This window comes from Peromyscus maniculatus, chromosome 13 (assembly GCF_049852395.1).
Source record: "Peromyscus maniculatus bairdii isolate BWxNUB_F1_BW_parent chromosome 13, HU_Pman_BW_mat_3.1, whole genome shotgun sequence".
NCBI classification, from domain to species: Eukaryota; Metazoa; Chordata; class Mammalia; order Rodentia; family Cricetidae; genus Peromyscus; species Peromyscus maniculatus.
The window spans coordinates 31,867,503-31,886,566 of NC_134864.1; the positions used below are offsets into that span (position 1 = coordinate 31,867,503).

The following is a 19,064-nucleotide window of genomic DNA, read 5'->3' on the forward strand; positions in this document are numbered from 1 at the left end:
ATACACATATGTAACATGTAATAGCTTTTCCAAACAATGCTGGTTCTTCATTAATATGATATTAAAACTTAACAATTAAAAGTTCTTTCAACTATCAAGTGACAGATGTAGTATAGAACTACAACCACTTCTGTGAGTTCTGTGATATCCGGATACACTAAAATCCAGACTTTCCGTGAATTTGTATCCGGGCATAACTGAGAAACACTCTCTTTGAATCATGCATAGCTTCTGGTGTTCACAGACTCTATCATGCAGCTTCCAGTGACCACATCTGTTAGCAGTACCTCCAATCTGTCATCAAAAATCTCTCACTGATGGCAAACCATCATGACCATGTGGTGGGTACAAGTTTTCTGAAGTTCTTGTTTTCTTTGAAAGTTCAAATTTTATTGCTGGCAAGAAATCTTGTGGCTTTTAGTAGAAACCTTGTCTCCCAAGTGGCCCAAATCTGAAAAGTGTCAGTTTTCTGTCCGTCTGTCAAGTAAAAATGATCTTCAAGGGGTAGGAGTTGATGGGTGGAGGGAACACCTCATTCTACAACTCACACAACTGCAGATATTTGTCCTAAGGACCACCATGATGCTCACTAAATACAAGAACATGGTATGTGGTTGGACATGTGTCCTCAGACTGCTTATTTAGATTGCGTCCCCTGCCTTTGTACCCATGACCCTTCAGAGATAGCCAGTTCTGGAGTTCACATTCCCTTCTACCTCCAATATATCTTACTTGGGCTTTTCTGAATGTGCTCCCTCTTTCTCCTCCAATGGCTTTGTTTCTTTTAACCTGAATATATGGCCAAGTACTCTTCTCACTTTATCTATCTATATGTCCCTCTAGCTGCCTATCTATCTATCTATCTATCTATCTATCTATCTATCTATCTATCTATCTATCATCTATCTATCTATCTATCTATCTAACATCTATCTATCTAACTACTCTCTTTCATTGGTGCTCATGGCTTTGCCATCAATATGCTAACCATTAATTATCATTATAAAAATTAATTATAGCTCGCTCCCCACTATAGGCTTGAGTTCCAGACATGTCAGTGATCTGCCCTCACATTAAACAAGCAAGGCTCTTTTCCTAGCCCTGCTTCTCCTCTAAGGTCCCTTCTTGGTGTCACAATCTTGGAAGGAATTCATCTCAATACAGTCTTGTGACACTTTACTTGCAAAACACTGCAGATCACCCAAGTGTTTGTTAAATAATGAAGTTTACTATCTTAGAATAGAAAAAGCATTCAGAATGCTTTTAATGACTGATTGAACTGCCCAGAACCTTCTAGCACAGGAGAATGACTGAACTTAAGGCACTATTTGCCATAGTTTGTCTTGACATAGTTTGTCTTTGTAGAAGATAGTTGTAGTAAAGATTTGGAGTCAGACTCAGGTTCTATAGTTGCAAAATAAACTTAAAACCAGAAAAAGTTTTGAAGAAAAGTCTTGTTTATTTAGGACAGAAACAGACAACTTTGACACATTGAAATTTTCAGCAAAATGTGGATATTACAGCATTTTTTTTTCATTTTATAGTCCTTTAAGAATGTCATATAATATGTTTTGACATATTCCCACCATTCTCCAACTCCTCCCAGATGCACACTTCTCTTCCCTATCCTCTCAACTTCGCATCCCTAGTTTTTATTTAAATCTCTCACATTTTTAAAATCTTTTAAGTACATAGTTAAATACACTATGATCTAGAAATAAACTGAAGGGAGTTTAAAGGAACCATTTAAAGATCTAAGGTTGGAACTGGATAAATTATACACATATTTTAACAAATGAAGATGCAGTTAATAGAAAGATCCCATTTACAATTGCAAAGGAAGCTTCTGGGTGCCTAAATATAAAATCAAAGAAAAATAGACAAGATGTATCTGAACCATTAAACAACAGCCCTAAAACTGTGACAGCGGAGAGATGCAATTTTGAAAGACAAAAGTCAACGTTGTAAAGATGTCAAATAAATACATGAAACTGGTACATGAAATTTTCATATTTGGAACTTAAGATATTATTTTACTACGCAGAACCGTAAACTATAGTTCTGATACAAAATAAATTACTATGATAGAATTATCTACACATCGACGTTTCAAAGTAAGGTCAAGGGAGCAGCGTATAGAATTAAGGGGCAAGTAATGTGTTATTTAACAAGCAATGATGTAAAAATCAGTTGGATTTTAAAAATGGCATAGCTATCTGCCACACACATATAAAAAAGTTGATTAGAAATAATATTTGTAATAAAATATGAAGCAGTTTGAGTAATAGGACATATTTATATTTCAGTGTCTGCAATCAGTCTTTTAAGTATGTGAAACTCAACAGCTAAAAATGAAGTTTCTGAAGGAGACTTCTGCAGTTAATTTTAAACTCCTGCACAGTAAAGAGTTAATGCAACCAAGTGAAAACATTTCAGCTCGGGAAGTTCAGTATGAAGAACTCTAAACCTAATTTTAAAGAAAACTGAACAAAAGGAGTGAGTGGCTAATTTTTTTTTATGGGGTGGCGGGGGAAGCGGGCAGGGGGATAGACAATGATGAGTAAATATACAAAATAAAATAAAAAGTCTCTGTCTCATTAATAAGAGAAGAATAAAAATATGATTTTCCTAGATTAATGAAGATTGTGGGTGCTAGCAGCCTGAAAAATGGAGCACATACAACTCTATGAAGAGACTTTATCAAAGGATCATTGTATCCTCTGCAAAATGAGAGCAATCTTAGTTCTTTAATTTTTTTCTTAAGATTTATGCCTAATTAAATATTCCCATAATTTTTTTAAAAAAAATATAAAAAAACTTTTAAAATTGAAGAGAAGAGAAATGATAGGAGTTATCATTGTTAGAATATAAACTCTTAAGGAATGAGACCCCCACCAGATTAACTGACCAAATAAGGTACAGCATTTTAAACTATATAAAGCCTACCTAAATGTGAGGCAATGTTATCATTAAAATGTTTTTCCTTTTCTGTGACTGTAGGATTTTATATTATATATAAATGGACTTGTTGTGTACTGTTATTGAGGAAATCCAGCACTCAAAAATGTTTTCTAGGAAGTGCTGTAAGGTAAACATTATCAACCTGTGGGTCGTGACCCCTTTGGAGTTCAAACTTTTCCACAGGGTTTGCATATTGGATATCCTGCATATAAGATATTTACATTATGATTCATAAAAGTAACAAAATTACAGTTATGAAGTAACAGCAAAAATAATTGTATGGTTGGGGATCACCACAACATGAGGAACTGTATTAAAGGGTCATAGGATTAGGAAAGTTGAGAACCACTACTATAAGGGGTGGATATGGAATAAGATCATCTGTGTTTTAAAGTTTCGAAAAAAACAGAAGTTGACACCCCACATTATACAATCTAATATCCTAAGAAAATGCATTTTCAAAATTAGCAAATGAACTTTAATCCAAAGCCTGGTCCGCTCTTTTTCTATTCACTGCTTACTTATCTTCTTTCTATCAAAATGAGTGATGTCCAAAGCCCTGAGGCTGACTACTAAAAATCAAATTAAATTGTTGTACAGCGAGGTCTAGAAAGTAAAGTACAAAAATCTAAAACATGCACCTTTGGCGGCATCGCCGTGACAAAATGTCAAGGCTGTGTGTCCACCTTGTCCACAACTCCTGGGCTGCAACAGGAGCTGAAGACTATGGCATGAGCTACAGAGAATACAAGCGAGCAGAAAAAGGTGCTGATGGTGTCCATCTCTTCTCCATGATTCGTCTCCACCTCTCAACATTCTTCACCTTCTGCTGGTCCTCAGTTACTATGCATAAGCCTAATTCTGAAAACATTATGGAAAGAAGCCTCTCCCCTCATACTGTGGCATTGCATCAAGAAATATTAGTATTCTTTACTCAGAACAGCGAAGCTTTTGAAGTGCTGGGAATCTTAACCAGTTTAATTGATGCTTATTTAATTCCTAACCAAAGAGCAAGGAACTGAACACAAAACAACAAAGGAGACAAAGGCTGTCATAACTGCATTGGTGGAAAAGCTCGTCAGCACCCAAGCTTCAAAAAGCCAACACCTTTCGGTTAATGAACTAATGAACATGACCAACATAGAGAGTAAATGGTCTATGCTGGATCAGCCACATCCTGCTATGTGCATTTAGTCACCAGGTATTGAGGCAGGGACTGGGTTGCTTTAGTAGATGCTAACAGAAGGGTGTTTCAGACTTGTAAGTGGGAGGATTGAAATGAGAACTTTAGAAGGCAAAACAAAATTGTTCTCTATATAGACCTCATAAAGGGAGTATAGGAAACATTCCATGTCAAGCATTTTTTCCCATATGAAAATATTAGTAAAAACACCCACTTGCTATTCAGTAATGTCTGGGAAACTTGCATATATAATAGCACCCCGAGGATTGGAATTTAGAAATCAAATACCTAATTGTGCTAAGTAATATGGCCTCACTATAAAAATAATCATCAAGTCAAGAGTGGCAAGCCAGAGTGTGCAGCCTGCCTGAAGTCTGAGACACCTGTTAGAATATTGGCTGTCAGGGCTGGATCAAGTAGAGATCAGATTTCTCTGATCTATTCTTGTTTCAGCAGAAATTCCAGCATCATCCTTGCATATCATCTCATCAAACTTGTTTATTCAACACATGTGAGTGGATATTCTATGCACCAAGCTCTACATACCTGCTGAAAATAGATGATAAACAAAGCAGGCAAAGCCCCTCATAGAACTCTTATCTTGTGAAGAAAGTTAAGCAAAAAAAAAAAAAATAGTAATGAGATAGTGTGTTGGATTGACATAGCCCTGAGGTAGCGTGGGAGAAGAAATCAGGAAAGGGGTCTGGGAACTACCTTGAGAAGATGGGACTTTTAGAAAAAGAAGCAATCTAGACTTCACTTGATACACCTTTAAGGAAACGGCTAAATGTTTGGGAACACCTATTATGCAAACAACCACAGAAAAACTATTCCAGGAAGATGTAGTATCAGCCTAAGGAATTCTAAGTAGGACCACATCCAGCTGGTCCAAAGCACACAGAAATTGGTGGTGATGCTAAGAAAGACTCAAAAAATATCAGGATCAGAGAGGCAGAAGGATGAGGTCCTGCAGGAGGCTGGACGGCATGACCTTTTGACTTTGAGATTAAAAATGAACAAAAGTGTGTGGGGAGCTTGAGTCCCAGAGTGATTTCTTCAGATGGACACTTCAACAGAGTCAGCAGTTTGCTCTGTTGACATGGGGCAAGGTAGAAGCTATAGTAAGAGAGAGAGTTGATATCATGAAATGAAGGTGGAATGGGGTTTCCGATATCCGGTGATACTGGTATAATGTTTTATCAGATAGATGACAGATGGATGGATGGGTAAAGAGATAGAGAGGATGGATTAGTGGGTGAGTGGATGGAGAAAGAAAGTGTGAGCTGACAGAATTACTCATTGAACAAGATATGAAGTGAGAAGTAAGAATGACACAAAATCTTTGTCATGAACTAGTTTAGAACCAAAGGTGCAGCTGAGGTAGGAAAGACCACGGGAAACTTATCCCATGTTGAGGTGCAGATTGGATGTACCTATGAAGATGTCAGGCAGTTAGGTTGCTCTGGACTACTCAGGGTGGTTTCTCAGCCTTGAGGACAGTTGAAGTCGCCCAGCAAATGAGTGCAAATAGATGAGAGAAGTTCGAGGTCAGAAGTCTGGGGCATTCCAAACTAAGAGAGCAGAGGAGGGAATGGGGCAGATGAAGGAGAAGTGAGATACAAGAGGCCGGGCGGTGGTGGCGCACGCCTTTAATCCCAGCACTCGGGAGGCAGAGCCAGGCGGATCTCTGTGAGTTCGAGGCCAGCCTGGACTACCAAGTGAGTCCCAGGAAAGGCGCAAAGCTACACAGAGAAATCCTGTCTCAAAAAGCCAAAAAAAAAAAAAAAAAAAAAAAAAGTGGCAGAGTATTTATCTGAGAAGTCAGACAGAGTAACCACACGAGTCCACTGCTGCTGTCTGCTAAGGGCTGTGACACAGCCAGTGGATTCAGATTCATGGAGGTCATCAGTAAGGATCCTGAAAAAAAGAGACAGGAGTTGGGGTGTGGTAACTGTGAAAAGAGGAAATGAGCTAAAGAGAGAAAAGAGGTAGGTTGGAGGGCATGTGGCTCAAAGTAGGCTTAGACTGAAGGAACAGGGCATCTGTGCTGGCAACTAGAAAGCCAGCAGAAGTGGGAGGTAGGAGCTACTGACTGACAGCTTGACATACCCAATCCACTTGCCCCACAGAAAATGTCTAATGTGCTGATAATTGGCTATTTGGGCCTCACAGCCCACACCCCTAACCCAAGCTCCTCAGCAAAGGGATCAAGTGGGACAACATTTACCAGACTCTGTTCTAGTTTGATTCCCCTTGCCATGAAAACACCATGACCAGAAGCAACTCTCAAAGGAAAGAGGATTTATTTAGCCTACACATACCTATTACAGTCTATCAATGAAAGAAGTCAGGGCAGGAACTCAAGCAGAGGCAAGAACCGTGGAGGAACAGTTCCTACTGGCTTTCTCCCCATGGCTTGCTCAGCCTGCTTTCTTAAACAACCCAGGACCACCTGCCCAGGGTTAGCATCACCCATAATGACATGGGCTCTCCTACATCAATCATGAAGAAAAAGCCTCATGGACTTGCTTATAGGCCAACGTGGTGGAGGCAACTGCCCAACTGAAGCTCCCTCTTTCCAGACGACTCTAGATTGTGTCAAGCAGCCAGCAGTGCCATCTGGTGATAAATACAACAAAAATACAAAATGGTGTAGAGTAAGTCAGTAAGAGGTACTTTTGACATGGAAAAGGAAGGCTTCTCTGGGTCAGTGACATTAACTGAAACAAAGTAAAGAGCCTAGCCATTGTGAGGTCTAGGGGAAACTTTGTCCAGGGAGGGGACATCGAGCGACAGGCCTGTAGCTGGAAGTTTTCTTCGGTCCCGCCAAGCCCCTGCAGTCCCACGGCCCACTTATAAAATGATCACTCAGAAGCTTACATTATTATAACTGCTTGGCCATTACCTCAAGCTTACCACTGACTAGCTCTTACACTTAAACAGCTCATTTCTGTTATTCTCTATGTCACCACATGTTCTGTGGCTTTAACTGTATGCCATTACATGCTGTTCCCTGGATGGCCAACTGGCATCTCTTCACTCAGCCTTCCTCTTTCCAGCATTCTCCTTGTCTGCTTATCCCACCTACACTTCCTGCCCGGCTACTGGCCAATCAGCGTCTTATTAAACCAGTGTAAAAAAGCATGATTTCACAGCACAGGCCCTCTTTTAAGTTTTGGAAGACTGGTTCAGAGGTCTAAAGTCTAGAGGGGGTAGAGAGTAAAGTTCTAAAGTCAACAGAACAGGCTGAGCCAATTCTTTCAGACGGCAAATTTTATTCTAAGCCTAACAGGGGCATAATGGGAGACTGCTGGAGACTTTTGGTTCAGATTCTACAGGCAAACAGTAAATGAGAGTGAAAACCAAGACATTGAAGTTTCCCAACAAGAGATGGCAGATGCCTGAACCAAGAGTCAGACTATGCTAGCAGATGGAATAGATGCTGAGCCAAGAAAACTGTGTGATGTAAAGAGGGGCGAACTGGTGGATTCATGAAATATTTTAGAAGTCGCGGTGATAGAATTTGTTGATAGACGGAAAAGAGCAAGCAGAAAGAGGCAGTGAGCGGTGGTCAGGGGGAAATAAGGGATGGACATGTGGCTTCTGCAGGGAAAAAAACTGGGCAAGAAAGAAAAGAAAGAGAGACAGTTGACGATAACTGCTGACAGTGGACAAACTATAAAAACAGCAACATCAGGATGCCCTCAAAGAAAGGAATAATGATATCCATGTCTATTCAATAATTTGGTTAGAATTATGAACTGAAATGTTGGCTGCATTGCTGAGGAAAATGGGACCTCTGTCCTGAAATTCTTCTAGTCCACATCCATAAAACTTTCTTGGTTAAACTGCTACAAAGTGAATTAGCTCGCCTCTGAAATTTTTGCAGTTTCTTTAATCAAATATGACGCTCAAGTGTGTTTAGCAGTTATTCGGAGCCAAGTGTTGAGGACTTTCTTTTACATATTTCATTTTATTTGCTATTTCAGCCGCACTCATTATTTATGTTACGTGTGTGCACGTCAGCACGTGAAAAACGTGCATATATTCCACAGTGCATGTGCGGAGGTCACGGGATAACTTCGGTAAAGTAGTTCCCCTCCAGCCCCACCCTGCTCAGACTCGTGAGTTCCTAGAAAGCTTTTAAAAAGTTTAAAGGCTTCCTCCGAGAGTCACTGAAAGGACTCTGAGGAACAGCGGTCAGCGTGTGAAAGGGTAGGAGGCCCAGACAGAGAGCTCTGGCTTCCTGTCCCACTCAGTGGCACCAACAGGACCTCGATGCCCCTCCCCAAGTTCCCGCCCCCTCCTCAGTCCCAGACCGTCCCAGTCTGGGTATCCCGGGTCCACACGTGAAAACTCCGTACCTGGTGGGTAATACCGAAGCAAGAGGCTCTTGAGCTTCATTTTCTTACTCGTCCAAGCTGATGGGCTTCGTAGCCATGGAAACGGACAAACAGTACTGGGTCGCTGAGGCGCATGCGCAAGTCTTTTTGCATGGCCTTTGGAGAACCCCGCCCGGGCTTGTCCCAAGCTTGGAATGCTCAACTGGCGGCGGCGAGAAGCCAGTGTTCCCTGGGGGTGGCGCTAGTCTACCTCATGGGAAAGAATTCATCCTTCAACTGTTTAAATTTTTTCCTGATTAGACTCGTTTATTTTAGCTCCTTTTAGGGTGAAAGAAAAAATAATTACTATTGTGGAAAAGAAAATGTTCATACAGTTTCCAGTAAGGAGCAAATAAAGTTATGCAGTTTTAAGAAACTATTGGATTAGTATTCTGTCGCCTGCCAAAGCCTCTAAACCGATGCTTTCTCTTTCCTTTCTTTGTTAAAAATATAACAATCTTGTAAGAATTTAAAACGACAAACCAACCAAGACTACTTGCTCAGAAGATTGGAAAGAAAGTTGAAGGAAGGCATTTTGCTGATAAATACAAGCAAGCCTGGTAGCAACACACACCTTCAGCTGGAAGTGTCACCCATTTGTCAAACCGACATACATGTGACCTTCTGCCTCTTCCTGCCCTACCATTCTACCAATCATTACAAGCCTCAACCTGGGGAAGGGATGCGAAGGAAGAGATGAAAATCTCCCTTTCTAGAAATGAGGAAGTCTGAGGCAGGTTTGTTCACCCATGTAATTGCTTCCGCACTTGCCATTTGCAAATATGGCTTTTGGAAAAAACAACTTCACTGTGGAGAAAGCTGGTGGACAGCATCTAAATCATGTCATCCAAGTCGCCGTCACCAGTACTGAGACACACTAACATCCCATACTCGCTGTCACGGTACACCAAAGCGGACACAATTCCGGAAGTCCTGCCTGAAAAACATTACTTGACGCAACCCAGGAGGAAGTATCTCTCATTCTCCGCTAGCTTTCTGTTACTGTAATAAAACACCTGAAAGAACTCAACTTGAAGGCTGGAGGGCTTGTTTTGGGATGGTGGTTTTTGAGGTTTGAGTCTATGGTTGGCTCTGTCACTTTGGGGTCTATCCTTGGGAAATCCTGGCATATGCTGGAGGAGGCTACTCACACCTCATGGTGGCCAGGAAGCAAAAACAAGGGGAGGGAAATGGATAAATTAAGAGAACCCCTAAATGTTATACTTCTTTGAGGTAGGCCCCAATTCGCTAAGCTGCCACTAATTCCCAATAGACAGTTAAGCTGTGACTCTATCAACAGCCAATCTGCTGATGAAGTTAGAGTCACCAGTCACCTCAAAAAGACCCCACCTCTGAACACCACTGCATATTGGGGTCCAAGCAATCAATACATACTTCTTCAGACCAAAACTATAACACAGCCTTGGAGTTGAAGCTCAGTCTCCCAAGGGCTAATACCTCCCAGGGTGGGCATCAGGCCTTGCGTTGGTCTTTGGATGAGAATAATTTTTCAGAAATGTGCACACTAACTTCCATTCAGTTTCCAAAGCCCAAGTAGCTCCTTCAAGGTCCTCTTATACAGAGAGGGATATTAGGGTCCTAATTTTACAACCCAGAACTCTTTTCAAATAGCCAAGCCCTCTTCCTAGAAGACAACAGAATTGTGTACAAACAAAAAGGTGACCCAGAAAGGTGATCCAGGAGAGAGTTGAGTTGCCTTGGATTTCTCTTGGCTTTGGCCTAACTTGAGGTTAAAGCTGACTCATCACTTACTCACTGACAGAAACCACAGCACCAGCCTTGCGGCCTGGGTGAGGAATTCTTTCATCTCCAGTGCATGTGTTATGAGCAATTCACAAAGAAAGTGCACACACTGCCCGGGTGATGGTCCCCATCACAGTGTGGGCTGAGCATAACTTCCTCACAGGTCTACATTACTGCCCTGCATGAATGGAACCCTCCATGGTTTTGTACACTAGAGGACTGGTTGACATTCACAGGGACTTACACACAATGTAGTGTTTGATTCTGGGTCTCTTCCCTGCGGTTGACTGACAATCTCTTCCACTGCCCCCAAATTTCATATGTTCAAATTCTTACCCAAATGGGATAGTATAGGAAATGGGGTTTGGGGAACTACTTGAGTCCTGAAGGTGAGGCTGTCATAAAGGGGGCCTGTAGAGGGTTCTTTAATCCCCTTTCTATGTGAGGATATAGTGGGCTGTTAAACCCAGAAAAGAGATTCACCAGAACTAACTGGAGTGTTGCCCTGAGCTCAGACTTCCTGCCTCCTGAATCATGAGAGATCGCTTTCTATGTATCAGGGATCAGCCGGTCAATGACACTTTATTGCAACAGCTTGAACTGAGAGGATCCTGTGAGGACCAACCCTGAGCAAGCAGAAGCTATACACATAGGGGCCTTAATTTCCCCCCTCTAAACCAATCCGGATTAGTCAAGTGAAGTAACTGTGGCCTTCAGATCTCACATTGTGGTCCAGTAATGGAAGCAACAAAATGATCAGGGAATCCTTCAGAAATGTGTGTTCTGGGCTCATTTCCTCTCTCCCTAGACTTGCTGAAGCAGAAAAAATCAACAAGGAGGCCCTGCAAATCCCGGTTGAAACAAATTTGCTGATGACAATCATGAATGAAGTTTAAGATGCATAGCACTAGGTTAATAAGTTTTGTTGATACGGCCAAAACTGAATGAATCAAGATGGGCCCTGTCTCCCATGGCCAGATCTTTGGTGTACTATATTCATTACATAGGTCTCTTCGATTGTCAGTGTATTAGTTGGTTACTTTTCTGTTGCTGTGACCAAAGCAATTTATAGAAGGGAGGGTTTATTTGGCTTATAATTTCAGAGGGAGTCCATCACTGTCATGGTAAGGAAGGGTGGCCATAAGCAGGCACAGTGGCTGGAGCAGCAAGCTCGGAGCTCACACTTTAAATCACAAGCACAAAGTGTGTGTGTGTGTGTGTGTGTGACAGAGAGAGAGAGAGAGAGAGAGAGAGAGAGAGAGAGAGAGAGAGAGAGAGAGAGAGAGACTAGAAGCTTAGAAACTGCAGGATTCTATAAACTCTCAAATCCCCCTCCTCCAAAGCCTCCCAAACAGAACCACCAACTGGGGACCAAGTATTCAAATGCCATAGACAATAGAATATATCTTCTTCAAACCACCACAGACGGGAACCTTATCTTCATATCCTCGAATATGAATGGGACCCCCCAAAAAAACATTTGGTAAGAAATTGAAGTTCTTTACATAACGTTGCTCCGGATATCCCAGTAATTGGCAAAGGCCAGTGGACACAGATGAGAGAGTGATAAAGTCACCAGGAAGGTAAAAATAAGGTGGAGGGCAGCCCCTAAAAGCGAAAGAGGCAGAGAAAGGCAAGGAGACTGAGGGGAGAAGTCAGACTAGGCAGCAAGGGTCTAGATTCAGCACTGAGGATGGACAGAGGGGAGTGGAAGTACGGCTTCCATCTACAGTTGGACTTTGTGGAATCCATTGGGACCCTCCTTGAGAAAGTCACAGTATCAACCAGAGGTCTGTTCCACTGGGCCTTCAGTGGGAACAGCAGATAAAAGACGGCTTCCATCTTCTGCTGGAGAGGAAGGAAATGTGTGGATGTTACAAGCCGGGTAGGGGAGGGCGAGCTACGCATGGAAACCAGAGTTGGCCTTACCGCACTGGGACTAAGAGCAGAGGGCCTGCTTTGCGCTGTTGTGCATGAGAGTTCCCTGCACTCTACCTCTTCCCATACTGCTTGCACTCCCACGGAAGGACACCAGAACATCTGCTCTTACCTGGAATTTGAAAATCGACACTAAGAATCCACTGAGTCATTCAGTAAATACGCATGAAGGAGCTGGTAAAGCTGGATAGGTTACTGTCAGTGGTATCTCCTTCTGAACAACATTGCAAAGGAATCGGTGTTCAGGAGGATTTGAAATGAGTCATACTTAGGTTACGGTATGCTCTGGAAGGTGGATAGAGGGAGCCAGCCCTTTTCTTTCTCTCTTTGGAGTCTCAGCCATGAGGTGGACATCTTGTCTCCACCACACACTCCCCAGCGGGATGTACTACCTTCACCACAGCCCCACGGCCACAGAGCCTTCCATGACTGAAGCTTCCAAAACCATGATCAAAATCATCTTCCTCTTTTAAAATTTGCCTTGTCTGTATATAAACAAATATATGAAGAGATTTCAAATGAAGTTGCCCCTGTAACAGGACAAAAATGCCCCTACTAGATACTATAGGCTAAAAAGAATTTAAAAAAAAATCTTATGCCAGGAACGGATTAGCTCTTTCAGCGCTGTTGGCCACTGAGACCCCATAAACCCTTAAACATTACAGGCTATTGCCAATGCTATTGGTTACCCTCTAGAAATTGATGATAACCCTCTACTGCTGAAGACACCACGTACTTCAGACACAGAACGTGGAGATGTCAAGCTGTTTCTGACCTAGAAACGTCATTCCTCCTAGCTAACTTTCATGGTGCAGGAAGGTGCTATGGACACAACACTACAAGAAAATAAAAGTGATCATCAATCTTAGCCAGCCACCAGCCATGTGAGCTACAGTAACATCTCTCCTGACCAGACATACCACTGGTGTATTAGTGGTATGAACATCATGTGAGTAACCAGCGACACTCTGATTGGATTTATGGCCTGCTCCACAAGATAAAACCTATACCCTAGTGCTGTCACCAGGCCAAGAACCTGTGGCTACACAGGTCATCAATCTATTCATCAATAGAAGGATCTACTCTTATTATTCTGATAAGTAGATAGAGATTTGAATGGACTCCTAATAACTTGTAATTATACCCATATATTAATGTATCTCTTTGCCCTCATCAGAAGAGCTTCCATTTGTAGTGCATGGTTAGTAACACAGAAACCCACAACTGTCTAAGGTGAAGAGAATAAAAGACTACAGAATGTTTGGCCCTAAATGGGGCATTTATATCACACTCACGGGATCATTGTAGAGGATGGGAAGAAAGATTTTAAGAGCCAGAAGCAGTGGGTGAGTACAGGGAAATGGTGTTCTCTGAAAACAATGTGAAAAAGAACTCAGAGAGATTGTACAGAGTGCACAAGCCCCATACAAACTAAAGCCAGACCAAATCCCATAGAGTAGGGAGACAGAGGTAAAGTCCCATTCTAGTTAAGGAACAATTTGGGATAGACAGCTGCTGGGTAAAGGGAGAATCTGTTTTCTTTCAGAGTGCTGCCCTTGGTAAGTCAACCAACATCCAAGAATACATGGGCAGCACAAACTGAAAATGATGGAAGAAAGAAAAAAAGAGGATGCAAAGTTGAGCAGATAGGGAGGGAGTGGATCTGGCAAGAGTTCGGGGAGAGGAATGACTATGATCAAAATTCTCAAAGAACTAATGAAATGTTAATTGCTTTATCTTGGATATTGTTTCAGTGATGGCAAGCTAACTCGGGCTGCCTCTGAAGCTCAGAGAATTTCCCAGCACCAGAAATGTTCTCACTGGTACACTGTGACCAGCTGCCAAGTTATAGGACTTGGTGCCAAACTGACTCATAGACAGAAATAGATGAAATTCCCCTCACAATTCTATGAGTCTATGATTCTGCCCTCTTAACGTATTTGTGTGCTTCATAAGAGATTAAGAAATGTTGTTGTTGTTGTTGTTGTTTTTAATGTGGGTTGCTGGTTAGAAAACTACACTTCCAGAGTCTGGACCTCTCACCCTGACCGTGATGAAGCAGGTTCTTTAACTGGCTCGCCTTTGGTTACTCAACTCGAAATGACTTTCTTCCATTCCATTCAGCACTCATATCCCACAGCCTGCCCTGGGATTTTATCCTCCTCATTGCTGACACCCAATAAGCCTCCTCTTCCATCTGCTTAAAGCATTACCAGACTAGGATCATCTTTTTGACATGCTCAATTCAATTTCATTCCCAGGGTATCGTGCATGTGGGTTACACATCACATATTCCACAACATCCCTGCTCTGCCACTCCCTCTTCAAGCCCTCACATAGACAACCAGTCTGGATGCTTTCAGGTATGACCCACGAATCATTCCTCAGTCACTTCATGTTGAAGGCTCCATTACATTTAAATTTCTTTTTTTCCTTTCTTCCAACCAATTTTATTCTTTTGTTTGCCCCACCCCTGTGTGTGTGTGTGTGTGTGTGTGTGTGTGTGTGCGCGCGCGCGCGCGTGCGCGCGCACCATGATTTCTTCTATCTTCTGCTAATGGGACTGAATCATGTCATATAGCTCATCTAATGAACCCTTATCACGCCTTTGACCGCAATGACCTCTTTCTTTTCTTTCAATTGCTCCACTACCTTGGATTCAAGTTTTCTAGGCACTAGAAGATCCAAAAGGTCTATAAATAAACTCTAGATTCCAATTTCAGCATAGAAATCCAGCCCTAGAAGATCACTAAGGGTTTTCTTACCAGGATACCAAGTAACACTAAGTAGGAGCTGAACTACTGGTAATGAAGCTTTCTTTGAATTCTGTGTATGGGTTGGCCACATGTTGCACTGGGAGCCTCTTGTGGTCCTTGTTGGCATTCCTACACCTTTTTACATTCTACCCTGGCCAGTGACCAGGCCCTGTGGTCAGTCTTAGCAAGTTCACTCACATCATTGCCAGACAGTTACCGGAACTCCTCCTTTCACGAGGTGTACTTACAGCTGGTCCAGATGAAACTGTTTGCTCTGTCCATCAAACTTTCTCACATCTACACCATCAGATATCCACACTGTAGATGGGAACTTCACCACATGATCCTTTAAGAAGTTCTGCAAATTGTTGTAATTCTCACACTCCACTCCAGGGTCCAGTGGTCTTTCAAATGCATTAAGTTTTCAGCTCCATAGGAAAAAAAAAAAAAAAAGAATCCCACTTGAGTCTTGAGTCTGTGGCAGGTTGCCACTTCTGTTCAATTTCGGCCCATGTTGGCAGGACATGAAAATTTCTCTGTGGGACTTTTGAAAGCTCGTTATCACCTTAGGGCCCTTACACGTTGTTCTTTTGTTCCCATCTGGGATCCCAAAATTTCAGTGAAGTTCTACAACCTTGCCCTCCTACATGTAGCCATGACAAGGTGTCTCCCTCCCTTCCTCCACCACACCCAGATAATTGGTCATCATCTAAACACACTACTGGGCTACTGGAGATGGCATGATTGGAAGGGGATGAGCTGGAAGCAGTTCCTGGGTGCCCTTTGTCTTGCTGGAGGAAAGAGCCTTTGCTATGGTTGCCAATGATGTGCCTCTTGTGGTAGAGGGTAAGACTTCACATTTCCAGGACCTCGGGGATGAGGCCAAAGGGGATATCTGCACAGCAGGGAGATTAGAGCTCAGTAAGCTAGCCTTTACCCTGCCTATCCTCCCTGGCAGGGTTTTCTAAGCTAATTAGAGTTCCCAGCCACGTATGCCTAGCAGGGAGCTGAGGTACTGGCCCTTAGGAGTTCTCCCTAGGCTACTGGCCCTTAGGAGTTCTCCCTAGGCTACGACAGCTAGCAATGAGGCCCTTGCACATTGCCTTATTTGGGCCATATACCAGACCACTCTAATGTGCAGCGGTCTCTCACTTAAGATAGTTCGACTTAGAATTTTTTAGGTTTTTTTTTTTTTTTTTTTTTTTTTTTTTTTTTTTTTTTTTACTTTGTGTTGGTTGCAGGAGCAATACATACTCAGTAGAAACCATACACTTGCATTTTGAGATTGAATCTTTATTCAGGGTTTCTGTGTTGGAATCAATGAACCACACAGAGCAAGCACCAACAGCCAACAGGATACCATATCGCTAAGCTGCGGTCCTCAGTGGATGCATTCTCGGTATAAATGAGTTCCTTAGAATACAGCCTCCTTGTAAGTGAGAAAGGCACCTGTGCTTTCTTTCAACAAAGGACACGTGTGGGAAATGTTGTAATGTGTGACTAGGCTAGAACTGCTGAGAGTCAGACCCCTGCTATTAGAAAGCGTCCTCCTTAGGACGCAGCGCGTCGTATATCAGAGGGCACAATTATGAATCAGAGGAGTTTGGTATTTGAGTTTCAATTCTGCCAGATATTAACACATTCACTTTTAAAAGGTCAGTTACTTCCACTTAAAGCGAGGATAATAATTCTTCCTGCTTCATGGGACTTTAAGAGTTGATGACATACATGCAGTACACTGTACCCAAGTTCTAGACACTAAGAACATTATTCTAGAAATCTTACTTCAGCTACCCCCTTCCGTAACCAAATGCTTTAACTCTTGAGTATGTCTTGGCATGCAGAGTTTATCAAAACATCCCATTCAAAATAAATTATCATTGAAGGACTTCTGCCATCTGGGAAAAGTTCTGCCCGTGTTAAGTAGCTCCATCGACAGTAGGGGGCAGCAGCGTACATGGTTCTATCTGGCTGCTGCTCTTTTCCTTTGGTCAGACCAAAGGGTACTGAGTGGATTAAACCCATTCCTTTTAACTGCGTGAAACCTGTCTTTAAAGGTAATTCCGTGAATATAACAAAACACTATAAGAACAGATTTTTTTCCCTTTTCTGCATATATGTTGTGGTTGTTTAGCTTGGTATTTTTGCAGGACTCCTAACAGTGGGAGTGGGGGTGTCTCTCACTCTTGGGACCCTTTTCCTCCTACTGGGTTGCTTCACCCAACCCTGATATGCGGGTTTGTGCCTAGTCTGATTGCATCTCATTACATTGTGTTCAGTTGTTATCCTTGGGTGGCCTACCCTTTTTGAAGGGAAACAGAAGTGGACCTGGGGAGAGGGGAAGTGAGGAAATAGAACTGGGAGGAGTGGATAAAGGGGAAAATGTAGTCAGGATGTATTGTATGAGAGAAGAATACATTTTAAAAATTATGCATTTATTTACTAAAATTAATGTAATCTGAAGGTATCCCTGTCTTTATTTTGAAAAAAAGATTTCACCATGCTGCATACAGGTTGAAATGTCACTGTACTCCATAAAAACTACAATAATTAGGTATAAATTAAAAATAAAGTATATTTAAAAGAGTTTTACAATTTGTGAACTAGATTCAGCTGTCATTTTCTACTGCGTTTAACTTTCCTTAACTGTTACTACTGTGTTCTTAGCCATATTTTAACATATTTGAATGACAAAAATTATAACCAGTCTTGAAAATATGATTAATTGCTGATAGCTGCATTAATACAGCTATAAAAATTAAAGTTATGGTTTAAGTAGCCCCACAAAAGACAAAATGCTAATAATACAAGTTATTATGAAAGGTAATAGTTATTAAGAACCTACTGTGTGCCAGACATTGGGCTAAGTGCATGACAGAAATTATGACACAAATCTAATATTCTCAAATCTTTTTCAGAGATTGTTGTCCCCATCTTATAGATGAAAACCTGAGGTCTTAAAAGATTGATTAAAAAATACAAGCGTACTCCTTCCTGTATTTATAACTTTTAAGTAGTTCTTTTATTTTGCCAACTTTCTTGCTTGCCTTTTAGTCTGCATTTTTGACTTAAAAAAAAACTTTTTGCTTATAACTTTGTTTCCAAGAATGTCACCATGAAAAAGACCTGCAGCTATTGCTTCTCTAAGTGTGTCCGTGTGGAACTCAATACCACACGTTCCCTGCGGCACACTCACTCTAATTTATGATAAAGTTCAAGATAATAATAGCTCTGGCAGATCTCAGGCAGAATCTCGGTGACAGGAGCTGAACCAACTACGTGGTTACTAAAAAGCAATATTTTCAATCAGAAAACAGAAAATCAATCTCCCTCTGTTTCCCTTTGTTTCCCATGGGAGTATTTACAAAAGGTGACATTTTAGGACCTGGGTCTGTGCTCTAACTGCCATGTTTTGGACCAAGCCTGATGTCCCATGGACCGTGCAGCCATACAGAATAATATCATTCCTGGATAGCTGTGGGCGACAGACTGAGCACATGCTTGGACTCTGGCAAAACCAGGATTCCACATGTTTTCTGTCTCGCCTCTCTCTGGTTCCACTTCTGTCCCTTTCCTTCCTAATGCATTTTGGCTTCTTTCTGGTCTCCATTCCTCTCAGTTTTAGTCCATATTTCTGCCTCTAACTCTACACCCATAACAACCCCTCCGCCTCGCCAGCTCTTCTTCAGCATCTTGCTAGACTCTTCTGTCTCATATTTAATCACCCAGCAAGACCTTTATTTTCTACAACACTTACACGGTGATTTTGGCTGCCTGGGCGGGTGGGTCACTGGGCCCTATTTCATCCCCACCAGAGATGGCCTAGTGCCTGTGGCAGAGTGCATGCGTCCTCACAGCCCAGGTGCAATACATGGCTTGACTCCCAGCCGCAAGTGACACCTTTGTCCTTTGAAAACAGAAGCACTGTTTTAAGCGCTTTCCTTTAAACTGCCACTGAGCTCTGTCAAGTCATTCATTGGTTAGAGAGGTGAGTAGAAGCAACAAACTCTCAAACAGCAGAGTCTGGGGGTGGTTACTGGGTGTTTGGAGTCAGTGACCAGTACAGAAAGAGATGCAGAG

At 42.1% G+C, this 19,064-nt stretch overlaps 1 protein-coding gene across 3 annotated transcripts in view; it reads right to left on the reverse strand.

Moving 5' to 3' along the window:
- Positions 1-8,640, reverse strand: part of Daw1 (dynein assembly factor with WD repeats 1) — a 48,841-nt gene extending 40,201 nt beyond the window's left edge. For 2 of the 3 annotated variants that reach the window (XR_013044049.1, XM_042260017.2), the window contains exon 1: positions 8,509-8,640. Coding sequence is in view for 2 of the 3 variants with exons in the window: in XM_042260017.2 (XP_042115951.1) it covers positions 8,509-8,548 (40 nt within the window). In the remaining variant the exon portion in view is untranslated. The remainder of the gene's footprint in view (positions 1-8,508) is intronic. The other variant, XM_006990339.4, reaches the window with a different exon arrangement.
- Positions 8,641-19,064: the final 10,424 nt, after the last annotated feature.